This window comes from Amphibalanus amphitrite, unplaced genomic scaffold, assembly GCF_019059575.1.
Source record: "Amphibalanus amphitrite isolate SeventyFive unplaced genomic scaffold, NRLGWU_Aamphi_draft 000015F_arrow, whole genome shotgun sequence".
In the NCBI taxonomy this organism is placed as follows: domain Eukaryota; kingdom Metazoa; phylum Arthropoda; class Thecostraca; order Balanomorpha; family Balanidae; genus Amphibalanus; species Amphibalanus amphitrite.
In genome coordinates this window covers 353,323-375,662 of record NW_024881511.1, presented here as the reverse complement: position 1 = coordinate 375,662, position 22,340 = coordinate 353,323, and the positions used below count along the sequence as shown (strand labels likewise).

Below are 22,340 nucleotides of genomic sequence, written 5' to 3'. Positions count from 1 at the left end.
TCAGCCCCCCCCCCCCGCAGCCGGCCCTCCAGCGGCCCGTGGCGGGGCCGTCAGCGGGCAGTGGCCGGCGCCGCTGATGACCGCTGCTGGGGAGCGCCTCGTCAGCGTTCAGCCGGACACGGCTCTCCTCTCAGCTGGCGCTCCCCGCCGGCCGCCGGCACGACTCATTAGCTGAGCGGCACCGGCCGGCGACCGGACAGCGGCGCACCCGGCATATTGCATTATAGCCGTATTGTTTGTTTATTTTGCGAAAATGGTGAGGGAAAGACATCCCAATAGTCTTCCTCTGCTCTCCACATTTCTGGCCTAACGCTGTTCTCGGACATCGACATCGTTACTCCCTCTCTCTCTCTCTCTCTCTCTCTCTCTCTCTCTCTCTCTCTCTCTCTCTCTCTCTCGCTCTCTCCGCTTCGCTCTGAGTCTCCACCACTTTTCCACTCACTATCATCGACTGCACGACCCTTTGCTCCCAACTCTCAGTGACCGCTTCTCGTCTTCCGTTTGACCCTTCGTTGTCCGTCCCGGTCAGTACATCCATACGAGCACAGCGGCACGGTCGCAACCACAGTGCTGTACTCTGTTCCATGTCAAGCTTGCGGCCGAAGTGCTCTGCTTAAAGTTGTGCGTGTTTTTGTACACACAGCCCTTACATTCAAATGCGCAATTTTTAACGGAGGAGCGAACTGCCTAAGGAACTCCGCCCACAAGCTTGATATGGAACAGGACCAGACATTTATAGCGATAGTGCAGCCACCAGCCAGCTAGGCATTCACCAATCACACTGGCTACACCATCAGCCTCACACCGCCGCACTAATCGACGACTAATTACATCGCAAACTCGGCGTTACCGCGGCGCCGTGGATACGGCGTGGCTCGCAGCCGTATCCAGTACCGCCACATCCGTCATAACGTCACGAATCAGTCACAGTTCACGGTAGGGACACGTCAATACGGAGCGCGGGGGAAGCAACCGGCCCGGTGTGTGGCCATGCTTCAACTAGATCGCGTTTCAGGCCGACATTTATAGCGACAGTTTTCCAATAGTGAGCGGGTATTTACCGGACCAGCGAGGTAAAAGGTCTTTTGGATGGAGTAATGACAGTCGATCAGGCGTGGAAATTATAGTAGAAATGGTGATGTAGAATGCGCAAAATTCATTTACACGCTATGATTGGCCATAAGTGATGTCATTGAATAGTCTTATTGGCTGATCATAATTACATAGCGCAACTATTGAGTTCTCACAACTTACAGACGCCTACATGCCAGCATTATTATAATTAGGAGGTACCTAAGGACGGTCCGATTCACCGCGCACAGGTGCCAGATTAGTCCCCCGCATCACTGCCAAAATCATACCGCCAATGTCTACACTATAGTGCCATCGGATCTGCAGTCTGCACCCGCACACACCCCAGAGCTCCCTAGTCAGTCACATGGTACCCGATCCGGTCCATAGATGGCGTTAGTTGTTTACGCCTGGATTGGTATGCTGTTCCGCAGAGCACGACTCGCGGGACGGGAGCGCTGGCGCTGCTATACATTGGGTGGAGTGGTGAAGCTCGCCGTTTAGCTCAGCGGTTAGCAGTAAGCTGATAAGAGCAAGCTGATTTGAGCCATCCGTCTATTTAAGTCATTGTAAAGGCACACAACATCCTGCATACCTACCTGGCGTCTGAGCTAACATTATTACCATGGTTATCATGCGTTCCCTCCAAGTCTCGCCTGTTTTCAGATATTTCAAGCTCCTTGACAATGTCATTCTTTTCACAGGGATTTTGCAAAACAAGAAGCTGGATACAATCATGGGCTGCAGCTCTTCAGACGTGGACAAATACTCGCGGATCGTGTTCCCCGTGACGTTCATCTGCTTCAACCTCATGTACTGGATCATCTACCTGCACGTCAGCGACAAAGTGGCCGCCGATCTGGTGCCATTCGTAAAGGAGGTGTGAAGAGGCCGACGAGCCCGGTCCACAAGAACACAGCCAGTACTCAGCAAAAACAACGGTCTGAGTCGGTTAAGACAACAGAGGAAATAGCCAAAATCGGTTCAGACCTCAGAGGAAGTGGCCACTGGCCAGAGCCGGTGCAGACAGTCTACAGACCTCGGCTGCGTGAAACAGACTGCAAAGGGAGACGCCGTGCGGAGAAAAGACTGCACAGCGAGTGGTGCGGCTATCTCTGGCCGACTGCGGACACGGGCCAGCCTGGCGCGCTGACTCCGGCTTCTCTTGGCATTTATTTCAGTGGTATTATCATGGTTCTGCGCTGGGCGGGTGATCTTTATATTACGGTAGGGTGCAGGTCGCGGCGAATCGCACTGGCTCCGTTTGTATGTGTGTGTGTGTGTGTGTGTGTGTGTGCTGTGTCGGCGCAGGCGGTTATGTGGTCAGTTCGCTGGTCGGGGGAGGATATGTCAGTTCGCTTGTAAGGGAAAGGTTGGATCAATGGTTCAGTTCGTTGCTCGGCGGAGGATGTTCGCTGGTAAGAGAAGGAAGGTGGGCCAATGGGTCAGGTCGTTGGTCGGGGGAGGCAGTAGGGTCAATTTGCTGGTCAGAGGAGGCGGTTCGGTCAGCTGGTTGGTCGGAGGCGGCAGCCGGACTGGCTCTTCTCAGAGCTGTTCGCTGGCGGTGGATGTAGACGACAGCAGCGCTGTAGGTGGGGTGCTCGACGTTTTATAGCTATTTTTATATCCTCCTGATTTGTGATGCGCCATATAAACTATCCCAGGCCCGGCCAGCTCGGCCGGCGGCGCTCCACCGGTCCGGGAGCCGGCCGCCCGCAATACATCTGGCCGTCCTCAGCGGCTCCAGCGCTCGGCCACATCTCCCGTCGTTCTCTGCTCTAGATGAGTCCATGTAATTGCTCAATGGGTGGCCGGTGAGTCGGCCGGATCGGCGGCGCTGCGCGGCTCCTTCACCATCAGCCAGAGCCAGCTCCGGCCGACCCCGGCGCGTCTGTCTGTCTGTCGGTCTGCCGGCGCGCGGTATGTATGCGTGTGTGCGCGGCTCCGCTGCGGCCACGGTCGCAGAACGCTCTCCCGTCTCCCTGGCGTTGGTCACGTGACTCAGTGGTCTGCACACGTGACCCAATCACGTGTCCGGTGCGCGAGCCAATCAGCGTGTCGTCGGACAGGAAATGTGCTGGCCGCGCGGCCGGCGGCTACCACTGCTCAAGCGGCCCGGCCCGGCCCGACGCGCCCCTCCGGCCCGGTAATGTCTCTCCGCCTAGTCGCGCAGCCCGCCAGCAGCCGGCCCGGCCCGTTCTGTTCACTAAGTATTCCGGTCGGCCGCCGGACCGTAGTTGGTTGACATCAATACATGCTGTTGTTGATATTCGGTGATCAGATTTATCAATACATATTTAAAATATGCAGACAGCGTAGTCGCAGTGTTCCGGTGTATTGTGTTATAACTAGGTAAAGGCAAGTAAACATCTGTTAGAAAATATAGAGTACAAACATGGATGGCGCACTGTGTGAGCTATTCGTTGCAGTTCACCCGAGAAAACTTCATGAAATGACCTACGAAAGGCACTCTCTAACAACAGTAACAAGTGTGAAGACCTATGGTATCGAGCTGCGCACTGGAATGAATGCATATCGGTCCACGCAAACCAACAACAATGACATGAATATGGCAGTCATGACACGAGGCACAATAGACTAGATCCATTAGATAACAGTTACTCATGCAGTTACTCATGTACGAACAATGTTCTGTAAATGAATATCAAAAGCACTCGATGACGCGTCACTGAAACAAGCGCTTCTCATCCTGCTGAAATATCACAAGGCACAATCACTCTAGTGTCAGGACTTCACAGCATTGGCTACGGGTTTTAGCCTGACAAACCCAGCCATCACCAGGACCCCAGTCTATCACAGCGAAATACCCAGCAAACACAGCAAGCCACCAGTCAGCAGCGAGATCCCGGACCCGCGTTGGCCTTCGAACAGCGTCACTCTCAGATAGTCACGCGAGCGACATCAACCAGACGCCATGACGTCACGAAACCGAGCCAGTCGGCCTGACAGCTGACATACTCGAGCTGCGTCCGATAAGGCGTCATGACTTCATGTTGAGACCGAGCCAGTCAGCTCACGACAGGCGTCCTCAAACCGAGCCAGTCAGCTCACGACAGGCGTCCTCAAACCGAGCCAGTCAGGCCGCTCGCGGCAGGAATCCTCAAACCGAGCCAGTCAGCTCGCGGCAGGCGTCTTCAAACCGAGTCTTGTGTTCGGGCCGGACAAACTGCGCGAATCCTGTATCCGAGGGGACATGGAGTAATTTTTCTATCCGGATAAGAGAGTGGGTCTAAAATGATAAAAATAAACTACTCCAAGCGCATGTCTCACGGTATCGTGGGCGATGGCTGATGAGTACATGCTAGGCTGCAGGATAAAACTATATATAGCTATACCCTTACTCCGAAATACCACGTTGTATATTTTTACCTAACCAGTAACAACCCAAGGTAAATAAAGTACAACTTACAAACAGCAGGTACAACAGAACTCACCTCTGAAGAGCTGCTGCAGCTGCTGGTCGCCGGTGCCCACCAGCACCCCGGCCAGGCTCGACACCAGCTCTGGGAAGTCGCGCGTGGCCGTGTAGCCCTTGATCGCCGCCGCAAACAGCTTGTAGTCGGCGGCCGACAGCAGCCTCTTGGCCTGCCCGGCGACAGGGGCGGGGACCGGTCAGAGCTCCGCGACCGTCACTGCGGCGGCCTGCCACCATCGCAACAGGACACCGGACAAACGCGGGTCAGCGTGCCCCAGGCAGGCATACGGTCACAGAATGAAAGGAGCGCGGCAGAGCAAAACACCGGCAGCAAGCGGAGCCATTCACCAACCCCCGGCCTCTCTTTTACCGCACACAGCGCGGAAAATGTCCCCACACAGCCGTCAAACGCGGTGGACGACCCACATCGGCGATATAAGAGCCCTTAAAGCCATTTGAGTAGTTCCAAAGCGGGGAGTTTTCTAGGAATTCTGCTGGTGGCACTCCAACTTACCCCAATTATGTAGTCGGCGATCTTGCTCTTCTTTTTGGCGTCCTTCTCGGGAGCTGCAGCTGTCGCCTTCTCGGCAGCTGCGGCGGCTGCTCCCGTCCCGTCGGGTGTAGGACTGGCCACAGCTGTATTGCCCGCGCCGGCCCCTGTCCGTTCGTCGGCCCTGGCTGTCTTGTTCGGAGGCGAACAGTCGGTGGCCAGCACAGCAGTGCTATCAGGCACCCGTCTGCCGCCCAGAACTAACGCCGCCGGGTTGTGCGACAGCTTGAACTTTCGGCCCCGGCCCGCGGCGGGGGCGGAGGTCGCATCAGCAGCACTAGCGAGGGTAGTGACGGGCGCAGACTGACAGGTCCGCTCTGCCTTCACGGTCCCGGGTGCGCCAGCCGCTGCCCCTGCCGCCCCACTCCACTTGTTCATCTGATCTAGCAGTCCCCCACCGCTGCCGGCCGTCCCAGGCTCGGTCTTGCTGCCACTGCCGGTCCGGCCGTACATCTGCACCAGCGAGGCGGAGTTCGCGGACCCCTGCTCCGGCACACCGCCGCTGCTACCGTTGCTGTCTGATCGAGCTGCTGACACGCGGGACGGCGCGAACGCGAAGGTGGCGTGGGTGGCCGGTCCGGCGGGTCGGTCACTGGCTGCCGCGGCCGGCTGGCTGGAGCACGGGTACTGAAACAGTGCCCGGCGGTGGAGTGAATCTGGTGTCCGCCAGGGGTAAGGGAGACGTCTATGTAGAGACGGAATAATGGGATCATTCTCTAATTCTGGACTACCGTGTAATACTGCATATCCAGAAACAGCTGGCATTTGCAACATACCATCAGCTAAGCAGTAGCGTGCTACAAAGGTAATGTGATTGACAACAGAGCTAAATATCACAATATTTAATGCCGTTATTTATCAAGCAAATCAACCAGCTTCTTCTTTGAGAAGTTGCACCAGTAAAGCACTCCTTCCGTATGGCATAGATGCCGAGTTTTCCCACGTGAATATGAGTAGTGTTCCCACACCACCTTTGCGCCAACACTGCACCTCTAGCTCTTCGCGACATACCTTCTCCTGGCAGGATTTGAAGAACTGGGTGAGTTCTCGCACCACGGTGCCAAAGTTGGCGTGCACACGTAGGTAGGGCCGAACCCAGGCCGACAGCTGGCCCGAGAACCCCGCATCTCCGAAGCGCGAGTCACACAGGATGACGGCTCCGTAGTCTCGTCGGTGACGGATGACGCGTCCGACCGCCTGGTTGACGGCGCGTGACGCCTCCAGACGGTACCAGTCCTGGCCGGAGAGGCCCTGCGCGCCGCCGGCGCCACTCGGAGTCCGGCGGACCTCGTCCAGGTACTGCCGCTTCAGCACCACCCGCGGGTCCTTCAGCGGCGGGTACGGCAGGCCGGTGATGATGACGGCGCGGCCGTTCCTGGGGAGCGAGAAGGGGTGTTAGTCTCAGCTAACAGTCTTCCGGGGAGTGATGGGCACTGGTGATCATTACAGCGTCCTATTTGGAGTAAAAGGGGCTGGTGATCACAGTGTGCCCGTTACTGATTGGGTAAGAGAAACTGGAAAGGCGGAACTGATAAGTGCTAACACGTTCTTCCCGAAAAGAACGGGACTGAGGAAGGAGGAAACGGAAGGACATTAGCTGACTTATCTGTTTTAGTACTGGAATGGAAACTGGAAGAAATCATAATGGGGAAGAAAGACAGGTCATGGCAGAGAAAGGGAATGAGGAAAAAAGGGCGAACCAGCAACAACTTATCACTACGTTCCTGATTCGACCAGCATCCCACCTGTCGGAGAAGTCGAGTCCCTCGGAGACCTTGCCTCGACACACGGCCATGAAGCAGGCGCCGCGGGTGCCCTCGGTGGGGCTGATGATGCGGCTGTAGTAGTCGTTCATGTTCTGCGCAAACACCTCCTTCCCACCCGTCTCCACAAACACAGACTGTAACACAAACAGCACTTGCCTGAGCGGTCACAACAATGACTCTCCCGCCCATATCCACAAATAGCGAATGTAGCACAAACAAAACTGGTCCCCAGACGTATTCTAGTAGCTAAGAGCAATTTGAGATTGGTTTAGAAAGTAAATGCTTATGCCGACTCTTTTATACATCCAAAAATGCATACTCGGTAATTTTTCGAGTTTTGCAAACGAAAGAATATCGACGAGAAATAAACAGGAAAGGAAAGGCTAAGGACGATAACTACACCACAAATGAAGCACCTCAGCACGTACCTTGTTGGCGGCGATGCGACCCCAGACTCCGTTCGTCTGCCACGCCTCATGGCACGCGCGCAGCATCGAGTAGGACGGAAAGAAGACGAGCAGTCCGTCGGGCACCAGACGGGCCACGTTGGCCACCGTCTGCCCCAGTGAGCTGAGGTAGCGGGCACTGGTGCGGTTCTGGTAGCTGGAGCTGAGGGGCGTGCCGTCCGGACCGCGGCTGATACAGCCCACCCACACCTGGTCCGACTGAATGATGTGGGGGTTCTCTAGGCTGATGGGGAACGGCACCTGGTGGAGAGCAAGGGTATGGGGAGTTAACCACACATAATGAGAGGGGAATGGGGTAATAAAAGTCGAACACTCCGAAACAAAACCATACAGTCTGCACCCCAGAGACTGGAAGAGAACGGCCACTGACTACGGAGATCATGAGTATGACCAGATCACCAACACACACATAATTCAAAAAGAGCGTTTAGCAAGCCCTGAAATGAAAACACAGGTAGCTAGGGGGAGGAGCCCTTGCGAACAAAAGTCAGACAGCGCCACCACCACCACCATGGAGCTCGAGTCCCACACACACGAACCTGCAGTTCGGAGGTGAAGGAGCTGAGTGGCGCCAGTGTGCCGCTCGTCAGCAGGACACACTTGACTCCCTGATCCATCAGATCGGCCATCCTGGGCAAAAGGGAGAGAGGGAGACGGGGTAAAACGACGATCAGGGTAGTTTTACACATCGGGACAAACACTTGTAATAAAACATGGAGTTTGAAGCCGCGATTGATTATGAACAAATGACTTCATTCCGTAGCAGACATAAGTTGACAATTGCAACATACTGTGCACGCACTCAATGTCCACCAATATTTGGAAATATTTGAAACAGATCATCTCCACTGAAGCAACAGTTTTCACTTTCCACTCACCCGAACCCGGGGCTGAAGCACCAGTAGGAAAGGACGCGGCAGTCAGCGGTCGACTGCGCCTTCTGCCATGGGTCGTTTCTCGGCCGCTTGCCGGCCTTCTGCTGCTCCAAACCCACGTGTACCTGGTGTGAAGGTGAGGCAGTGTCAAAGGTAAGATCGCAGTCAGCAACAGTGCGCAGGAGCGGTTGAGTCTCCGCACAAGCAGAGTGTAACGAGGCGGGTAACAGCGAATTACTCTACCATCGAATTAATCGCTAACTTATATCGATTATAAGCGCTTGCCTGCCTCATATCGAACGTAGGCACTGTAATCGCTACCCATGACATTTTCCGAACAGAACTGAAGACTGTCCCAATGATATCCTCCTAAGTATAACAAGCAAAATATTTTCTGACACCATAATGGAAGCTATCTCGCAATCCGTCACATTTCTCACCTTGTAGCACTTCTTGACTCGCTCCATGTGCTTCAGGTCGAACGTGTCGCGGTTGAAGACCACCTTGATGAGGTCGGCAAACTTCTGCAGCCCGTTGCCGCGCCGGGAGAACACCGAAGTCGCCGAGTTGGTGAGGAACGAGATCACCTTCTCCAGTTCCTCGACAATCACCGCTCGCCGGCCGTGAGTGATCTGCGCCCGCTCCAGCAGCTCGAACATGTAGCTGCCCGGGAAGTGGGCGCCGTCGGCAGCGTTCGGCAGCGGGATGGCGTCGATGGCACGCTCCAGTTCCAGCAGCATGGTCTTCATCAGCGCCAGGTTCTCAGCGCTGAGCTCGGCGGCGGCGGCGGCTGAGGTAAACTCGGGGTCAGCGCCCGCCTCCGGAGCCACCAGCTGAGTCAGCACGTGTGTCAGCTCGTCCACACATAACGCGATGTCGGTGGATCGCAGCTGAAGCGACGCAGACTCCTCGCACATCTTCTCAATGTTGTGCGCCTCGTCGAAAATCACCACGCTGTTTTGGAGTTCAACGCCGTTGGCTTTGCGTGTCTTGGGGTCGAGGAGGTAGTTGTAGGGCAGGAAGATCACATCTGCTGCCTCTCGCAGTGACCGCGCCATGTAGTACGGACAAAAGTTTAGCTTGTTTCCCAGCGTGACCAGGTCCTCGATGTCCGTGACAGGAGCCTCTGTCAGGTGTTTGTCAGTGCGGCGGGGCTCCACCTGCCAAAGAGGGAGGGGCAGTGAGAGGTCTGTGCGGGAGCATTCCACCCGAGAGAAAGATGGAAAAATTGCGGGGAACATAACTGACTGAGAGGAAAGACATTCATACACCAACTTTTTAGAAAGAAAAATGAATGAATGAGAGTCCTTATCATCTGTAAGTTTTTACCACCATATCAGACTAGCTGTTCCCAGTCCCAGCCAGAATACGGCTTTCTCATAAAACTCACCTGATTATAGTAGTGGCAGGTGCGCGACTTGACCTTTGCCTGGCACATGTGCACCTTGACACTGTTGTTGGTCTCCTTGCTGACCTCGGGGTGGATGCACAACTGGAACGTAACACATCGACATGATTATAAGACGATTCGCACATCGAATGAACTTCACCGACTGTGCAGCTCATACGACGACGATAAGGCAAAAAATAATTAAATCCACAGACGGCGATTTGATATTTCTGTTGGTTTAGCTGATCTCTAGTCCACTAAAACTACGAAGGTGCCGAGCCCAGCAATCTCTAGACTCACCGTTATCCTTCAATCGTTAAAGCCCTTGTATTTCTGATCTATATAGTCCCCAGTCGTTTCCAGGTCGCTGCATACCTCACCTGGTCCCGGGAGCCAATCACCACTGCCCGTACGTATCGGTACGAGGTCCGTTTCAGTTCCTGCACCACCTGGGACAGCTGAGAGTGTGTCCGAGACGCGAAGATGATCTTAGGCGCACCTGGGCAGAACACCAGGACACGGTGAGTCAAACAACTGGGAAGACGGAGGTTTGAAACACGATCTTACACGGTCTAAGGTAGACATGGCGAGAAAAAGATATGCGAATTGCGAGATATCACTTTCAACACTTCCGTCCAAACTAGTTAGTACAATGGTAAGATAAACGCTGCACTTGCAGATGGTACCAAATTTACCACCTTCCCTATTTGTCCCGCCCCACACAATAACGGGAGTTCATGACGCATAAGGACACAAAATCGACGAGCAGACGATCTAGGTACTTGATTCGTGATGTTTATCATTAGATTTGGAAATGACAGAGAGCGCATGGATCCCACGTGTGATGGAGAGTGCTACCAGAGGCAGACCCATGAACTGGGGTGTAGAGATGAGTTCCTAGAGCACTCTTTTGAGGGCGCTCCCTCATCAGATGAAGGGTGTCTCTGTACCCACCTATGATGGAGGGCGTGGCCGAGTTTCCCCAGCCTGATCCCGCCGCCTGGTCGAGCTGAGCGCTGAGGGCCGAGTAGAACTCCGGGTTCAGTTCTGCCATGCCGCGGACGGTGGCCGCCTGCTGGGCTCGGACCGACTCGGCCCAGGCCAGCGTCGAGCAGAGCAGACAGAGCGTTTTACCGGTTCCCGTCGGCGACTCCAGCACTCCGTTCGCGCCCTGGAATGACAGAACGGAGTACTGGTCAGATCAGTAGCAAGCGGGACTGACAATTAGCTTGAGATTCGTGATAACCGCATTGTCCGGCCATGTTGTCGCCTCCTCGTTCTCTGATGGCCAGGCTGTGCCACCCGTGTCTCCATGAGTCGTTCACTGCCGCGGACCGCCAGGGCCGGCACATATTGCCGGGCGCCGAATTCGCCGAGACATTTTAATAAAAACAGACTTCGGAGCCGTAATACAACAGAGCTGGAGCTCGTTTAAAGTGTATATGGTTCGGCAATTCACTGCTGGATGCTGGGCATTCAAGCAATATTCAATTTCACAAAACATTCAACCATCAGTTCGGCCTTTTGGACAGCCTGTGCGGGTGCTGAAACGTTGGACAGCTGATTTGGAGGGAGCATTTGGTTTGCTAAATCACTCTGGCACAGCCAAGTTAATTATAATCCACCACTGCATTCCTACCTTCTGACCAGACCAGAGTGGAGCAGCTGGGCCAGGGAGGAAGGCTGGCACTGTCTGTCTGACACCACTGTATTACATGTTGACTACAGGTGTGAGGTGACTGATGTGCCAGTCTGTCCATTGGCTGGCCCTGTCAGACCACAGGAGAAGACCTCAGACCACACCAAGAAGAGATGAAGAGCCAGCTGGTAACTACAAGCTCAGCAAGATAATATCCCCAGCCAAGTGATCGGTGCAATATCATCTCCATATTACATCCCACTTCTGATTTGAGCACAGGCTGTTGTAAAAAAAGTCTTGCTCTTGTGGTCATCATCAAGAACCTTAGAAGCTGTCAGACACTTACTATACCAAGGCCCAAGGGAGGGGTGAATATAGCTCTAATCCTAAAACAGAGGAGCATGCAGCATTGATTTTAATATCATAGAAGAACAGCAAGTGACCACAGACCAAGCTCATGTATGAGATATTGCAAAATGATGAAAAATAAGCAAAACATTCCTGTCTTCAAGCAAATGCATCATACACAAATATATCAAAGTACTACATCATGGAAGTAGCCCTGTTTTATATACTTGTATGTCACCTTTAAATGGCTGTTATTTACCATAGGTACATGCTATTTAAATCACTAAATAATTACAAACAAGATAATCATTTTATCTTACCTGTTGCAAGCATGTTATCACTTTCTCCATGTAGACCTTCTGAATTTCATATGGTTCAAATGGAAACCTCACTGGCACTCCATTTATGCTTATTTCTGTGTCTGTCATCTTTCAATTACTCTTGATGCCTGCAAAAGTATTCATTGTTAGTTCAGTTCTAACATTTAATGACACATTTGAGACTATAAACAGTCTTGCTTTGTCTATAATATCAATTCTATTTTGATTTGGTGTCACATCAGCATGACAACTTCTTGCTTAAGATCAAGATCATTGCAAGTTGCAGCTGCCAAAGCTAGGAATGGAAAGGAAAATATAAATATTAAAATGAAAAGATGAGAATTAAAGGGACAGTATCACCATTTTGATGAAATTTGACATTGCATAGGCCCCACCTTTCTGGTCCGGGAACTGAAGACCGATCCTCGAAGCTCCACACCGTTATCCCGCTATCGCCGCTCAAAGTACGAAAGGTGTACCACACTTTGAATCGTGCTTCACTATCTTCACTGTTTAAATGTTTGCGCCGCTTTGAATTGACCGCCAGTAATAAAACTTTTACCCTGGTCATTTCATCAAATTTTATAAAGCCAAAACGTTTTTCGCACTTATTCATCACCGTTAAATTCATTAAATAGTCGTAGGCAATTTCCGCTGTTTCCTTCGGATTCTAGCGGCTCAACAAAGGAATTCCTCCAGCTTGAATCACAATCTCCCTCCAATGTATGACGTTTATCACGTGATTGTCACGTGATATTTTCTCCCATTGTCAATTGTCACGTCCAATTGTCACTCCCTCCAATTGTCACGTGATATTTTTATAGGCAATACCTAAGGCTACCTCTCCCTAAGGACAACTCAATCAGAAGAACGACCGCGTAAGCGTAGCGTCAATAATGTATTATCTGCGCCAGTTCTGTAGTAATTTTGCATGCTTCCAAACTGGCGGCCATGCTTGTATAGTGGTGGTTCGCTCATGAAAATGAATCATGAAAATGAAATGTGGTTGCAATATTTTTCACCGAGTTCGGTCCTCAAACTATGTTTTTCTGATTCAGAAAAATAAGAAATGCTAGTAAATAAAAAATCAGCTCAATACATTGATTTTTTTTTTTCGATGATACTGTCCCTTTAAGACTTGTCACCTGCATCACCTGAATCTAATAATAATGCAAAACAACATACACGAGTGGATAAAATCCAATAAAAGCCTCAGCCAGTGATTGGGATCAGGATGGGATCACTGGCAGATCCAGAAAGGCAGTCTCAGTCTTGGATGCTGCAGGGGTAAACTCCCAGAAAAGTTTCACCAAATTCCAGAAACTAAAAATTCCAAATGTTGGATTTTGCTTGCTCACACTGCTGTGTAATGCAAAATTTTCCTAATGAAATTTGTTTTGTCTAGTTTTATTAGAAAAAGTGCAAATTTTTGTTGATTTTGACGCAGCAGGGGGGCATTTGCCCCGAAGCCCTCCTCCCTCCTCATCCTGGGCCCTGTTTCACCGGTGATAGCAGCACGCTGCTATCACACGTGTCAAATTGGGTTTCCATGGAAACATCAACAAGCCATGATGCCGTCAATTTGTGTGATGTCATCAAATATTGCTGCCAACATCTTCACGGCCATGCGATCAAGCAAATGTATCAAACGCAATCTAACGAGACAGCAACTCTGTTCCAAACGCAGCTCACACGTCATTACACTTGAGGTCACACGTCCGTCATTAGTGTGACCTCATCACATCACGTCAGCTCGCGCAATTTGATAGTAGTGTGCTGCTATCACCGGTGAAACAGGGCCCTGGATCCACCAGTGGATCAGGATGGAATCACATTATGATCACATCCACAGTGTATATAAATACACTATGAATACACAATACACATACACAATACCATACACAATACAAGTCAAATGGAAGGATTTGATCACATCACAATCAGTGATTAAATCCTATCAGTTATCCATCATTGAATGACACTGCATTCACACATCCACATCCCAGTATCTTTTTGGAGTCTATAAGAAAATCAGCATTTTATCCTGATCCCTGCCCATACTCCTCAAATCCATCCCTAATCCCTATCCTATCGAACACTTACAAAAAAATATAGGGCCTTTCGAAAAATGACCCAAAATTGGTCATAAACATGTAACCACTTTTGCATGTGTTATTTCTATTTTGATTTGGCGCTATTTATGACAGATCCAAGACTTAACACCTCGAGGGAGAATAAAACGGACGACGGTGAAAACAGGGCGCCTGGGGCGATTTGATCAAGGTTCGTGAAATTCACACATGACGTTTCGTATGTAGAAGGCCATTGGAGGGGGGAGAAGTTCCAAATGTCACGTGACTAATATGCCCTCCGGCGCCCTGTTTTCACAGGCGTCCAATAAAACCCCGCTGACAACTTCATTTTTATGTTTCGTTTCCTAAGATATGACATACTATGTCCCAAAAAAGAATGTTTGTTTCTAAAAAAAAAATATTTGAACAATCAGTTTCCAAAAGCTAAACAGATTTTGCTCATTTCCTCGGAAACAAATAAAAGTATTGTAATGTAGCTCACTTTTTTGCAGAACTCACGGGAAACAGCTGTACAAAATTTTAGGCAAAGCACCAGAAACTTGCGACGTAAGGGGTATGCCTTTTTCTGAGGCAAATGCGTAGGAGTCTGTTCCAAGGTCTGTTCAATGAGAGTAATGTTTCATTGTGATGATTTTTATTTTGCCAATTTTTTTCTGTGGAACCGGTGGAACCAAATCATTTCTTTGTTATTCGGAAACAAAATTAAATTAAGCAATGATTTGGTTTCATTTTCAACAATTGAATTGCATGCATCTAGTTTTTATATTTGATATTCTGACCGTTCGCAGTTGCTGACAAAAAAAAATGAATACTACGGTTTGTCTTGGTTTTTGTAAATCCGTAACCTGTCATGCTTTTTTTTTGTCCTTTTTTGGGTACTGTGTTGTTTGTTGTGGCGTTTGACTGGTACGTGTTTTTTGTATTTAATGTATTTTGTTACCTATTTATCCGATATTTATTATATGGATCGATTGCTCTGGCTCAGGTTTTCTGTTTTGCACTTATATTTTATATTGATATAGGTATAGGTACCTACCTACTCAGAATGGAGGTTGGTGCTTAGCCAGTCCATTATATTGAGTTATTATATTTAGTCAGTTGATTATATTGAGTCTGCAAAGTATGTCAAATTCGACGAGATCTCATCAGTGCAGGCTTGTTTGGCTGGTGTGGATTTGGTGAGGTGCGGTGCAGATATGGCTTGGTGCGGTGCAGATTTATTGAAGTGAGGTTTGGAATTGACTGAGTGACAGACATGACGGACCAGACGAGATAGATGAGGGGGAAAATGTTGGAGTTTCGACATCACCTAATTCAATGTGCTCCCGGATCTAAATAAGTGTGTGGTGGTCAGAACGGACTGCCAGTGCTGATTGCTGGTGGTCCCATCAATCAGGTGGGATGTCCGTAAGTTCACACTTTTTGCACTCTTGCAACTCAAAACGCACCACCTGGCTTTGCAAGGCACCCGCGGTAGTGTGAGAGAAATGAGCACGACCCGATGAGAGGGCCAGAAAATCACCCCTCCGCCGCTTCAAGCAGTCAAATGCAGACAATTTACTGGTACGTTCAACGTATCTGAGTTTGCTGCACTTTGCACTCGGCAGCATTCGTAAACGAGGTGCGCTTGGCTCATGTAGCGGGTTCGTGTGGATTTTTTTGTACTCTCATACTACTCTTTGGTGCGGATTTTCCAGCTCTGTTGAAGGATTGGTGCGGATTTTAAACTTGGGCTGGTGCGCCTCGTTGACCTGCAAGCCTTACTTTGCAGACTGGGTGATTAGGTAAGCGGAAGCCTGCCTTGTTAACTGCACAAAAATTTGTGAAGCTCAGTTGGGCAACAGCTGGCTGATGAGTGATGATTGCATGTTTTTTATTTGCTGCTTTAAAAAAAATATTTTGGTGTCAAAACATTGTAAATATCCAAGAGGGTAAATAATTTTATTGTCCCTTGCTATGGTCGTGATACATTAACATGCATGTACTGTGTCCTAAACAGTTTGTTTCAGGGTGTAGTTTTATGGCTAACAAATTGTACTGATTTAATGTTAATTCGGTACCTTGGGGAAAGATGCCCCCTGCCCTGATGGAGAAAGACGCCCCCTAAATCTGTAGGCTGTCCTCCAAGCAACCTGTCAAATCATTTATTACATACTTGTGATGAGAGACAAAAGCCGATCTTGGACTATTGAGAGTCCAGTACGTTTGGGTGCTTCCCATGCCGGTCTCTCGGCCCAAACAGCGACTTTTTAGGCGGCATCTGACTCTGAAGCCCTCACGACATCGTTTGAGGACTCCCACGCTGGCTGGACTATGATAGCCCTAACGATGACCTCTGAAGCCCCTTACGACTACTTTTGAGGGCCCTTACGATGACGTTTAGTGTCTACTGCAGGCTCGAAGGGACTACTGATTCGTTCTGGCGATTCACGTGCACGTTTATGTCACTTATAGTGCAGGGGGCATCTTCCCCAACGCCAGGGACGCCTTTCCCACCCTGTGGGGTAAGATGCCCCTTTTCACTTTCTCAGGAAATGCTTAGCCTTAATAGCAAAAAAGTTATCATTTCAGACAAAGAAAGTGTGATATTTTTGGAGAAAAATGATGTCGGTTTCCGTTGAAACTCCAAGTTTTTGCTTCCCGATCGTCATTTTCGAATAATATATGACATTGCAAACCCCTGTGCATCTTACCTCACTCTCCCCTACCCATAAATGAATTTCATGCTGATATCAATATATTCGTTGTTTATGAATTATGTTAACTGCTTGAAAAGAGTCCCTGATATCGACACCTTTTTTTTAAACCCCACATCTGCTCTCTAGTGAATTTCCGGGAGGCCCGAAAGATCTCCTTTTAAAAGTGTCCAATCGTCCGATCCTGATCAAATATGTGTGTTCGTAGGCCTGTTCTGGTATTGCTTTATCTGCCAAGACAGACAAACTTGAGAAAAATCGAGTGATTGTACCTTTTTTTGAAGGTCTCTAACCAACTTGTCTGAAATTCACCGGAGAATGTGGGGTTTAAAAAAAGGTGTCGATATCATGTGTGTTGACCAGTTCCTCACCCTCTCTATCAGCAGAAGATGGCATCACCGGGTGGTACCGCAGCTCGCGCAAACTCAGACAGCTTTAAAGTTGTGCTCCTTGGCGAGGGAGCAGTAGGCAAGACATCAGTGGTTCTCTCTTATGTGGAGGGAAAGTTCAATGAAAAGCACACTACCACTCTACAGGTATGGTGCTCTGCTGGCATTCATTTATGCTGAAGTGCCTGTAATTTCTATGCACTTCACCTCATTCACATCTCTAATGCTTCACACTTTTACTATTGTCATTTTTTAAAGGGTTTTCCTCATTTGTGTCGTTGACCAGATTTGATATTTCAGCATTGGTTCAAGTGTGTCATTTCATGACCAGAGTTGTGAGGCACCAGTTTTGCACCTGTTGTGACTTTCTGCTCCCTTCCAGGCGTCATTTCTCACCAAGAAGCTGTCGCTGGGAGGACGGCGTGTCACACTGGCCATCTGGGACACGGCCGGCCAGGAGCGGTTTCACGCGCTCGGCCCCATCTACTACCGCGAGTCGCACGGCGCCTGTCTCATCTACGACGTCACTGATGAGGACTCGTTCCAGAAGGTGGGTCAATAGGCACTCCTCCCCAGGCAGGCTCTATGCTACTCTTTCTCTTGGGCCGGCTCTGTGACACCGACCCCTGGGCAGGGTCCGGTGTTAGCCGGTACGGGTACAGACAGTGGATGGGTTGGCTCCCGAGGGTAGAAGTTCCTCGGACGGTCAATTTCTGTCACTGCCGCACCAGCTAGATGGGCGGTCAGTAGTTTGTTGTTTTGGCATTGTTTGTGACCAGCTGTGAAAGTAGTATTTTGTTTGGTACACGCGAAGCGGGATTTCTTGCAGCTGTGTCGATGTACACGGAAACCGACACGGAAAATGAAGAATGACGCATAGACAACGGCTAAAAGTGCGAATATTTTTATTGTCACCAGCTAAACAATGTCCCTGGCCGGATGTTGACAACTCCTATAAATTGACGATGCAAAGTGCAGCATTTGATCAGTTATTTCTTATAATGGATTCTCTTCTTAAATCTTATCTCTTCTTATAATGGATAGCTACAATAAGTGAAGTGCATAGTTTGTATCCTCTGAGACAATTTCATCAGGAATCGGAAGAGCATGATAAATTTTCAGTCGGCTGAATGTTTTGCTGCTATTCATTCTCCGGCCTTACATTCCGTCACTGTCATCAAAACCACGGTGTTCTGTTTCTTGTCTCCGAACATTCAGGAAGCCATGGGGCCGGTGTCTATCTACCATTCATTCTGGATGTAATCGGATACACGACATGATGGCATGTGACCGAAACTCGATCGTATTTATAGCTGCACTACCGCTCGTATTTCGGCGCGTTTTCCAGTGCTGGGTCCTGGTCAGCTAGGGGTGCGTTCCGTCACGGAATTTACATAAGCGGGTGTAGTAGTCTTTGGACAGATCTGTTGCGGCGGAAAGTGGGCTCAGTAGGTACCGTTTGCGGGTTTTACGGAGGTAGGGAGGGGTTTGGACGGATCTGGGGCGGCGGAGCTGTGAGTTTTGCGGCTGGTTGTGGGCCTGGTTCAGGATGCAGGTTTTATGGGTGGGGTCTGTGGTGGTAGGAACAGGGTCTGGGACGATGGAAGGTGGGTCTAGGACCGCGGATTCGCATGGTCTGGCATTCATGGGTCTGTGATGGGTTATGAGTCCGGCACGAATCTGCGTTTGTTGGAGTGTGACACGGTCTGAGACCTGTGTGAGCCCGTATGTGTGTTTGGAACTGGGTCTGTGATCTGTAGCGGCGGCGTGCGTCCCGATCCCCGGCGGTGGCCCTTTGATGTCAGACCGCTGACATCGGAGCCGCCGCGGATTAGCGGCGATCATCTGACTTGTGAGGTCAGCGTGTGGAGGGTGTGGGCAATGGATGCCAGACATGTGTGGACACTCAGCTGTATGTGGAAGGTGTGCGCGGTCAGCTGTGTGGAATGTGGATACTGGACAGTCAGCCGTGCGGCTTGTGTGCCTGCCTGTCGATCGTTGTGTATTCGTTGCTCTAGTTTACTGAGCCCTCGGCTGCGTGGGAGGTCCTCGGCAATGACAGAGTACAGGCGTATATAGGACGAGACCGTCCCCGCTGTATGAAAACAGCCGTCAAGACCGCCGAATAGGAGCAACTCAGCCAGGCGATACGGTGTGTTTGGATAAATGATAACAATAACAAGTCAAATGTATATTTAGACACACAAAGCTTTCGGTACGAAAATGCCTTGATCACTGTGTTACAGAAATGATGACAGAAATGATCACCGGCAGCTTGTACACAAATATAAAATAGCACTCGAAAAATATATCACAGTCACGAGATTAGCTATCGGGGTCCTGCCACTAAGTTCACAGCGCATGTTGCTAAAGTTATAAATCCAGTTCTATAATCTAGTTTATAGTATTGATGGTATCACGTGCAGAGGCCTCTTGCACCAAAATCCTCTTGCACCAATGCTTGGATTATTTTGCATCGTATACCCAATCCAAGACTCAAATGTGACAATTTGCGTGTAAAATTTACCAAGCACCTGTAGGATTATGTATTGGGCTTTTGCAAACAAATTTACCACCGTTTGATTAGCTTATTCTGAAACCGGTTTTTCGATTTTACCTAGCTAGGTAGTTTGGTGCAAGAGGCCACAGATATGTGAGCCGCTTCTAAGATTTTTCGTGTCGTTTTTCGTGCGCCTTTCTCTAATAATCGAGTTGCTCCCCAGTTCGGTAAATGATGAGATTGCTCGGCATGTAAGACGATTGCGTTCGATGTTCGATGAAACTTTTCTGAGTGATCAAGGTATTTTCGTACCGAAAGCTTTGTGTGTCTAAATATACATTTGACTTGTTATTGTTATCATTTCTAACTGTCGTGGATAATTTACATATGGTGTGTTTGTTGTGTCCGAACTATAAGTTCATGCTATTCGGGGGGGGGGGGGACGCCGGAAGCTGGTATTGTCAAACCTTCTTCCTCAGACTCGCCCTGGGTTGTTTTCGTTTCTTTTTTTGGTCGTTAGTTGTTTGCGTCAGAATCATGAACGTGATTATTCATAGAATTAATGGTGGATGGTGACTGGTGTACCCAGGTTCAAGCAAAATCTGTCTGATCAAAGTAGTTCACTTCTCACGTGCTTCTTTTCAAGTAATTTTGATAACATGTTTTTCTCGACGTGACTGTCTAGTGTTTGATCTCCTTTTTTACCATGGATTCGACGCATCTTATCGATGAAGTGTTTGCATCAGAGCCATCCCAGCTACCGAGCCGGGAAAGCAGTTTGTATGTTTCTTTTCTTCGATCGTGCCTGCTGTCCAAGTCTGGTGGCGCCGTGTTAAAGGGACCCTCCCACCTTCAAAAAAGTTTATGAATTGGCATGAAAGTGATGTCGCTCGGTTCAGAAAGAGCGAAAACGAATATCTACCAAACACCGAAAAATATTCACCAGTTTTCAAGATATTAGACTTTTACTTTTGTTTACTTTTTTGGGATCTCCGCTGTTTCTAGCGACTTTATCTTAGAAGTGCGGCGTTTGCGGCAGATGTTGCGCGCAAATAGCATATACCACCGCGTGCTACAAAACGTTTTAGTCAAACATTTAAAAATCGTTAGATATCTGCGCTGACGTCACACATTCAGAGGGGTATTCCTTAGCATTAGCCCCTCTGAATCAAAATGCTGCAATTTTGAAATTCAATATTTCCGATTTAAGGCATTTCTCGATGTTGTGAGTGCCGAAACCGGTAATTGTGAGCCAGGGACCCCATTTTGGCTATCTCAACTCAAATCTAATGTTAAGGTGGGAGGGTCCCTTTAATGACCTCTGTGGAATGGTTGCATTGAATAATCCTCCGAGCCATGTTTCTGGCCTGTTCGGGTGTATTGAGGGTGGATACAACGGCTGACCACTGCCGACCGGCCGTCTTACATAACCCGCCGACCTTGAGTTCACGGCAGTCTCGCATAGCGGGTGCAGCACTGAATGTCAACGATGGCTGGTCGGCGCTTCCTCGGTCACGTGCAGTCACTATACCTGCGGATCGAGAGGCTGTCTCGGTCGCGTGGAATACGAGCTGCTGACCGGTCCGGCTTCCTTGGTTCCGTATAACGCTACTTGCAGACCGACCAGTGCTACCTTGTTGCCATGATGTATCACTCACTACCTGCTGCTCGCCCGGTGATAGCATGTGCTGATCGTACGGCTTTTTTCGGTTCAATGGTGATGATGACTTACGATTTGACCCGCTGTTCAGCTGGCGAATCGTGAAATCTGCCGATTTATTTAAATTTCCTAACAACACACAGGTTACCCATGGGCCGCTACGATGTTTATTTTATAGGTATGTCTATTTCGGTACTTACCGATCTAATTTGTTATCTGAAGTGTCGTCTTTTAACGTGATCAAAGCGCTTGTGTTTACCTTGTCACTGATAACCTGACCAGAGTCCTATTCGGGGCGGCATCTGCCGGGCCGTGTGTGGTCGATGGGGCATTTTGGGCTTTTAGGCTTGTTGATCCGGATTTCTGGCGCTGGGCGGGGTGCGCTCGGGTCCGGTCATGGGTGTGTTAGGAGCTCTTCTAAGCTGGCTGTGGTTGGTTGAAATTTATGATCAAGGCTGGTAGGGACGGCCACTCCACTACTACCCAGTAATCAGTACGAGTATGTTCAAATCTAATGATGTGTAGATTTGTCCGTCGCCTTCACCATGCACGTCATCTGTCCGTTGCCTGGATTCTATGAAGATCTCATTCTATAATGTCGCGTTGCGATGACCTACGTTTTGTGCTACGTTTTGTGCTACGTCCCATGATACGTTCTGCGACGTTTCGCTGACGTATCGTTCCCTGCTTGCCGCCAGGTGAAGAACTGGGTGAGGGAGCTCCGGAAGATGCTCGGCTCCGAGATCTGCCTGGTCATCTGCGGCAACAAGATCGACCTGGCCAAGGACCGGGTGGTCGAACTCAGCACAGCGCTGGCGTGAGTGACGGGACAGTACCGCGCTCGGGAAGAGGGGTGGTAGTATGATAGGGTGTATGTTATCAGGGAAAAATAAAATATTTCGTGTTAATAATAATGTCCTAAACAAATAATTATAACGTGGCGGATGCTGGATAACTGTCAAGTTCGGTGAACAGGATCCACCGGCTTCCATTTTAACGCTTTAATTAATTATGGTTTCCTATCACCAATTGAACTGATAGCGGCTTTTCTCAACAGTCAACAGGCATGTTTTTTTTTTTTTGCACCCATGCTACCGCTCAGAGCGCTAGCTGGTTGATATCGCCGGTCTTTGTACCTTG

General features: G+C 49.7%; 3 protein-coding genes across 12 annotated transcripts in view; 2 read left to right on the top strand and 1 right to left on the bottom strand.

Annotated features, from left to right (window-relative positions):
• Positions 1 to 3,380, top strand: part of LOC122385436 (gamma-aminobutyric acid receptor subunit beta-like) — a 68,707-nt gene extending 65,327 nt beyond the window's left edge. For 2 of the 3 annotated variants that reach the window (XM_043373721.1, XM_043373712.1), the window contains exon 12: positions 1,776 to 3,380. In XM_043373721.1, the coding sequence (XP_043229656.1) occupies positions 1,776 to 1,957 (182 nt within the window). In that variant the 3' untranslated portion in view covers positions 1,958 to 3,380. The remainder of the gene's footprint in view (positions 1 to 1,775) is intronic. The other variant, XM_043373731.1, reaches the window with a different exon arrangement.
• LOC122385423 (regulator of telomere elongation helicase 1-like) lies at positions 3,335 to 14,234 on the bottom strand. 3 transcript variants are annotated; one of them, XM_043373700.1, is made up of 14 exons: positions 12,258 to 12,729; positions 11,863 to 11,990; positions 10,510 to 10,726; positions 9,936 to 10,054; positions 9,556 to 9,657; positions 8,606 to 9,325; positions 8,169 to 8,290; positions 7,830 to 7,920; positions 7,252 to 7,530; positions 6,803 to 6,957; positions 6,069 to 6,432; positions 5,022 to 5,684; positions 4,527 to 4,677; positions 3,335 to 4,269 (listed from the first exon to the last, which is right to left on the bottom strand). In XM_043373700.1, the coding sequence occupies exons 2-14, from the start codon at positions 11,968 to 11,970 to the stop codon at positions 4,193 to 4,195; spliced, it is 3,168 nt and encodes a 1,055-aa protein (XP_043229635.1). In that variant the 5' UTR covers positions 11,971 to 11,990; positions 12,258 to 12,729; the 3' UTR covers positions 3,335 to 4,192. The 3 variants fall into 3 exon arrangements, with proteins under 3 accessions (XP_043229635.1, XP_043229625.1, XP_043229615.1); XM_043373690.1 differs by lacking the exon at positions 12,258 to 12,729 and adding an exon at positions 13,966 to 14,234 and having other exon boundaries at positions 3,385 to 4,269; XM_043373680.1 differs by lacking the exon at positions 12,258 to 12,729 and adding an exon at positions 14,086 to 14,234 and having other exon boundaries at positions 3,394 to 4,269.
• Positions 14,235 to 14,768: 534 nt separating this feature from the next.
• LOC122385389 (ras-related protein Rab-21-like) overlaps positions 14,769 to 22,340 on the top strand; it is a 9,481-nt gene continuing 1,909 nt past the window's right edge. Inside the window, exons 1-5 of one of the 6 annotated variants that reach the window (XM_043373666.1) lie at positions 14,776 to 14,861; positions 15,653 to 15,739; positions 17,038 to 17,187; positions 17,423 to 17,590; positions 21,899 to 22,017. In XM_043373666.1, coding sequence (XP_043229601.1) covers positions 17,041 to 17,187; positions 17,423 to 17,590; positions 21,899 to 22,017 — 434 coding nt within the window. In that variant the 5' untranslated portion in view covers positions 14,776 to 14,861; positions 15,653 to 15,739; positions 17,038 to 17,040. Of the gene's footprint in view, positions 14,862 to 14,955; positions 14,978 to 15,158; positions 15,181 to 15,652; positions 15,740 to 17,034; positions 17,188 to 17,422; positions 17,591 to 21,898; positions 22,018 to 22,340 lie in introns of those variants that run through there. The other 5 variants (XM_043373647.1, XM_043373640.1, XM_043373652.1 and 2 more) reach the window with 5 other exon arrangements.

What these genes read in the sequence shown, in the direction of transcription:
- LOC122385423 (XM_043373690.1), bottom strand. Translation starts at nt 11,970, where the DNA reads ATGACAGACACAGAAATAAGCATAAATGGAGTGCCAGTGAGGTTTCCA. An exon ending in GGACTCGACTTCTCCGACAG is followed by an intron (nt 6,433 to 6,802) that starts GTGGGATGCTGG and finishes CTCGCTCCCCAG; the next exon opens with GAACGGCCGCGCCGTCATCA. An exon ending in TCGCCGACTACATAATTGGG is followed by an intron (nt 4,678 to 5,021) that starts GTAAGTTGGAGT and finishes GTCGCCGGGCAG; the next exon opens with GCCAAGAGGCTGCTGTCGGC.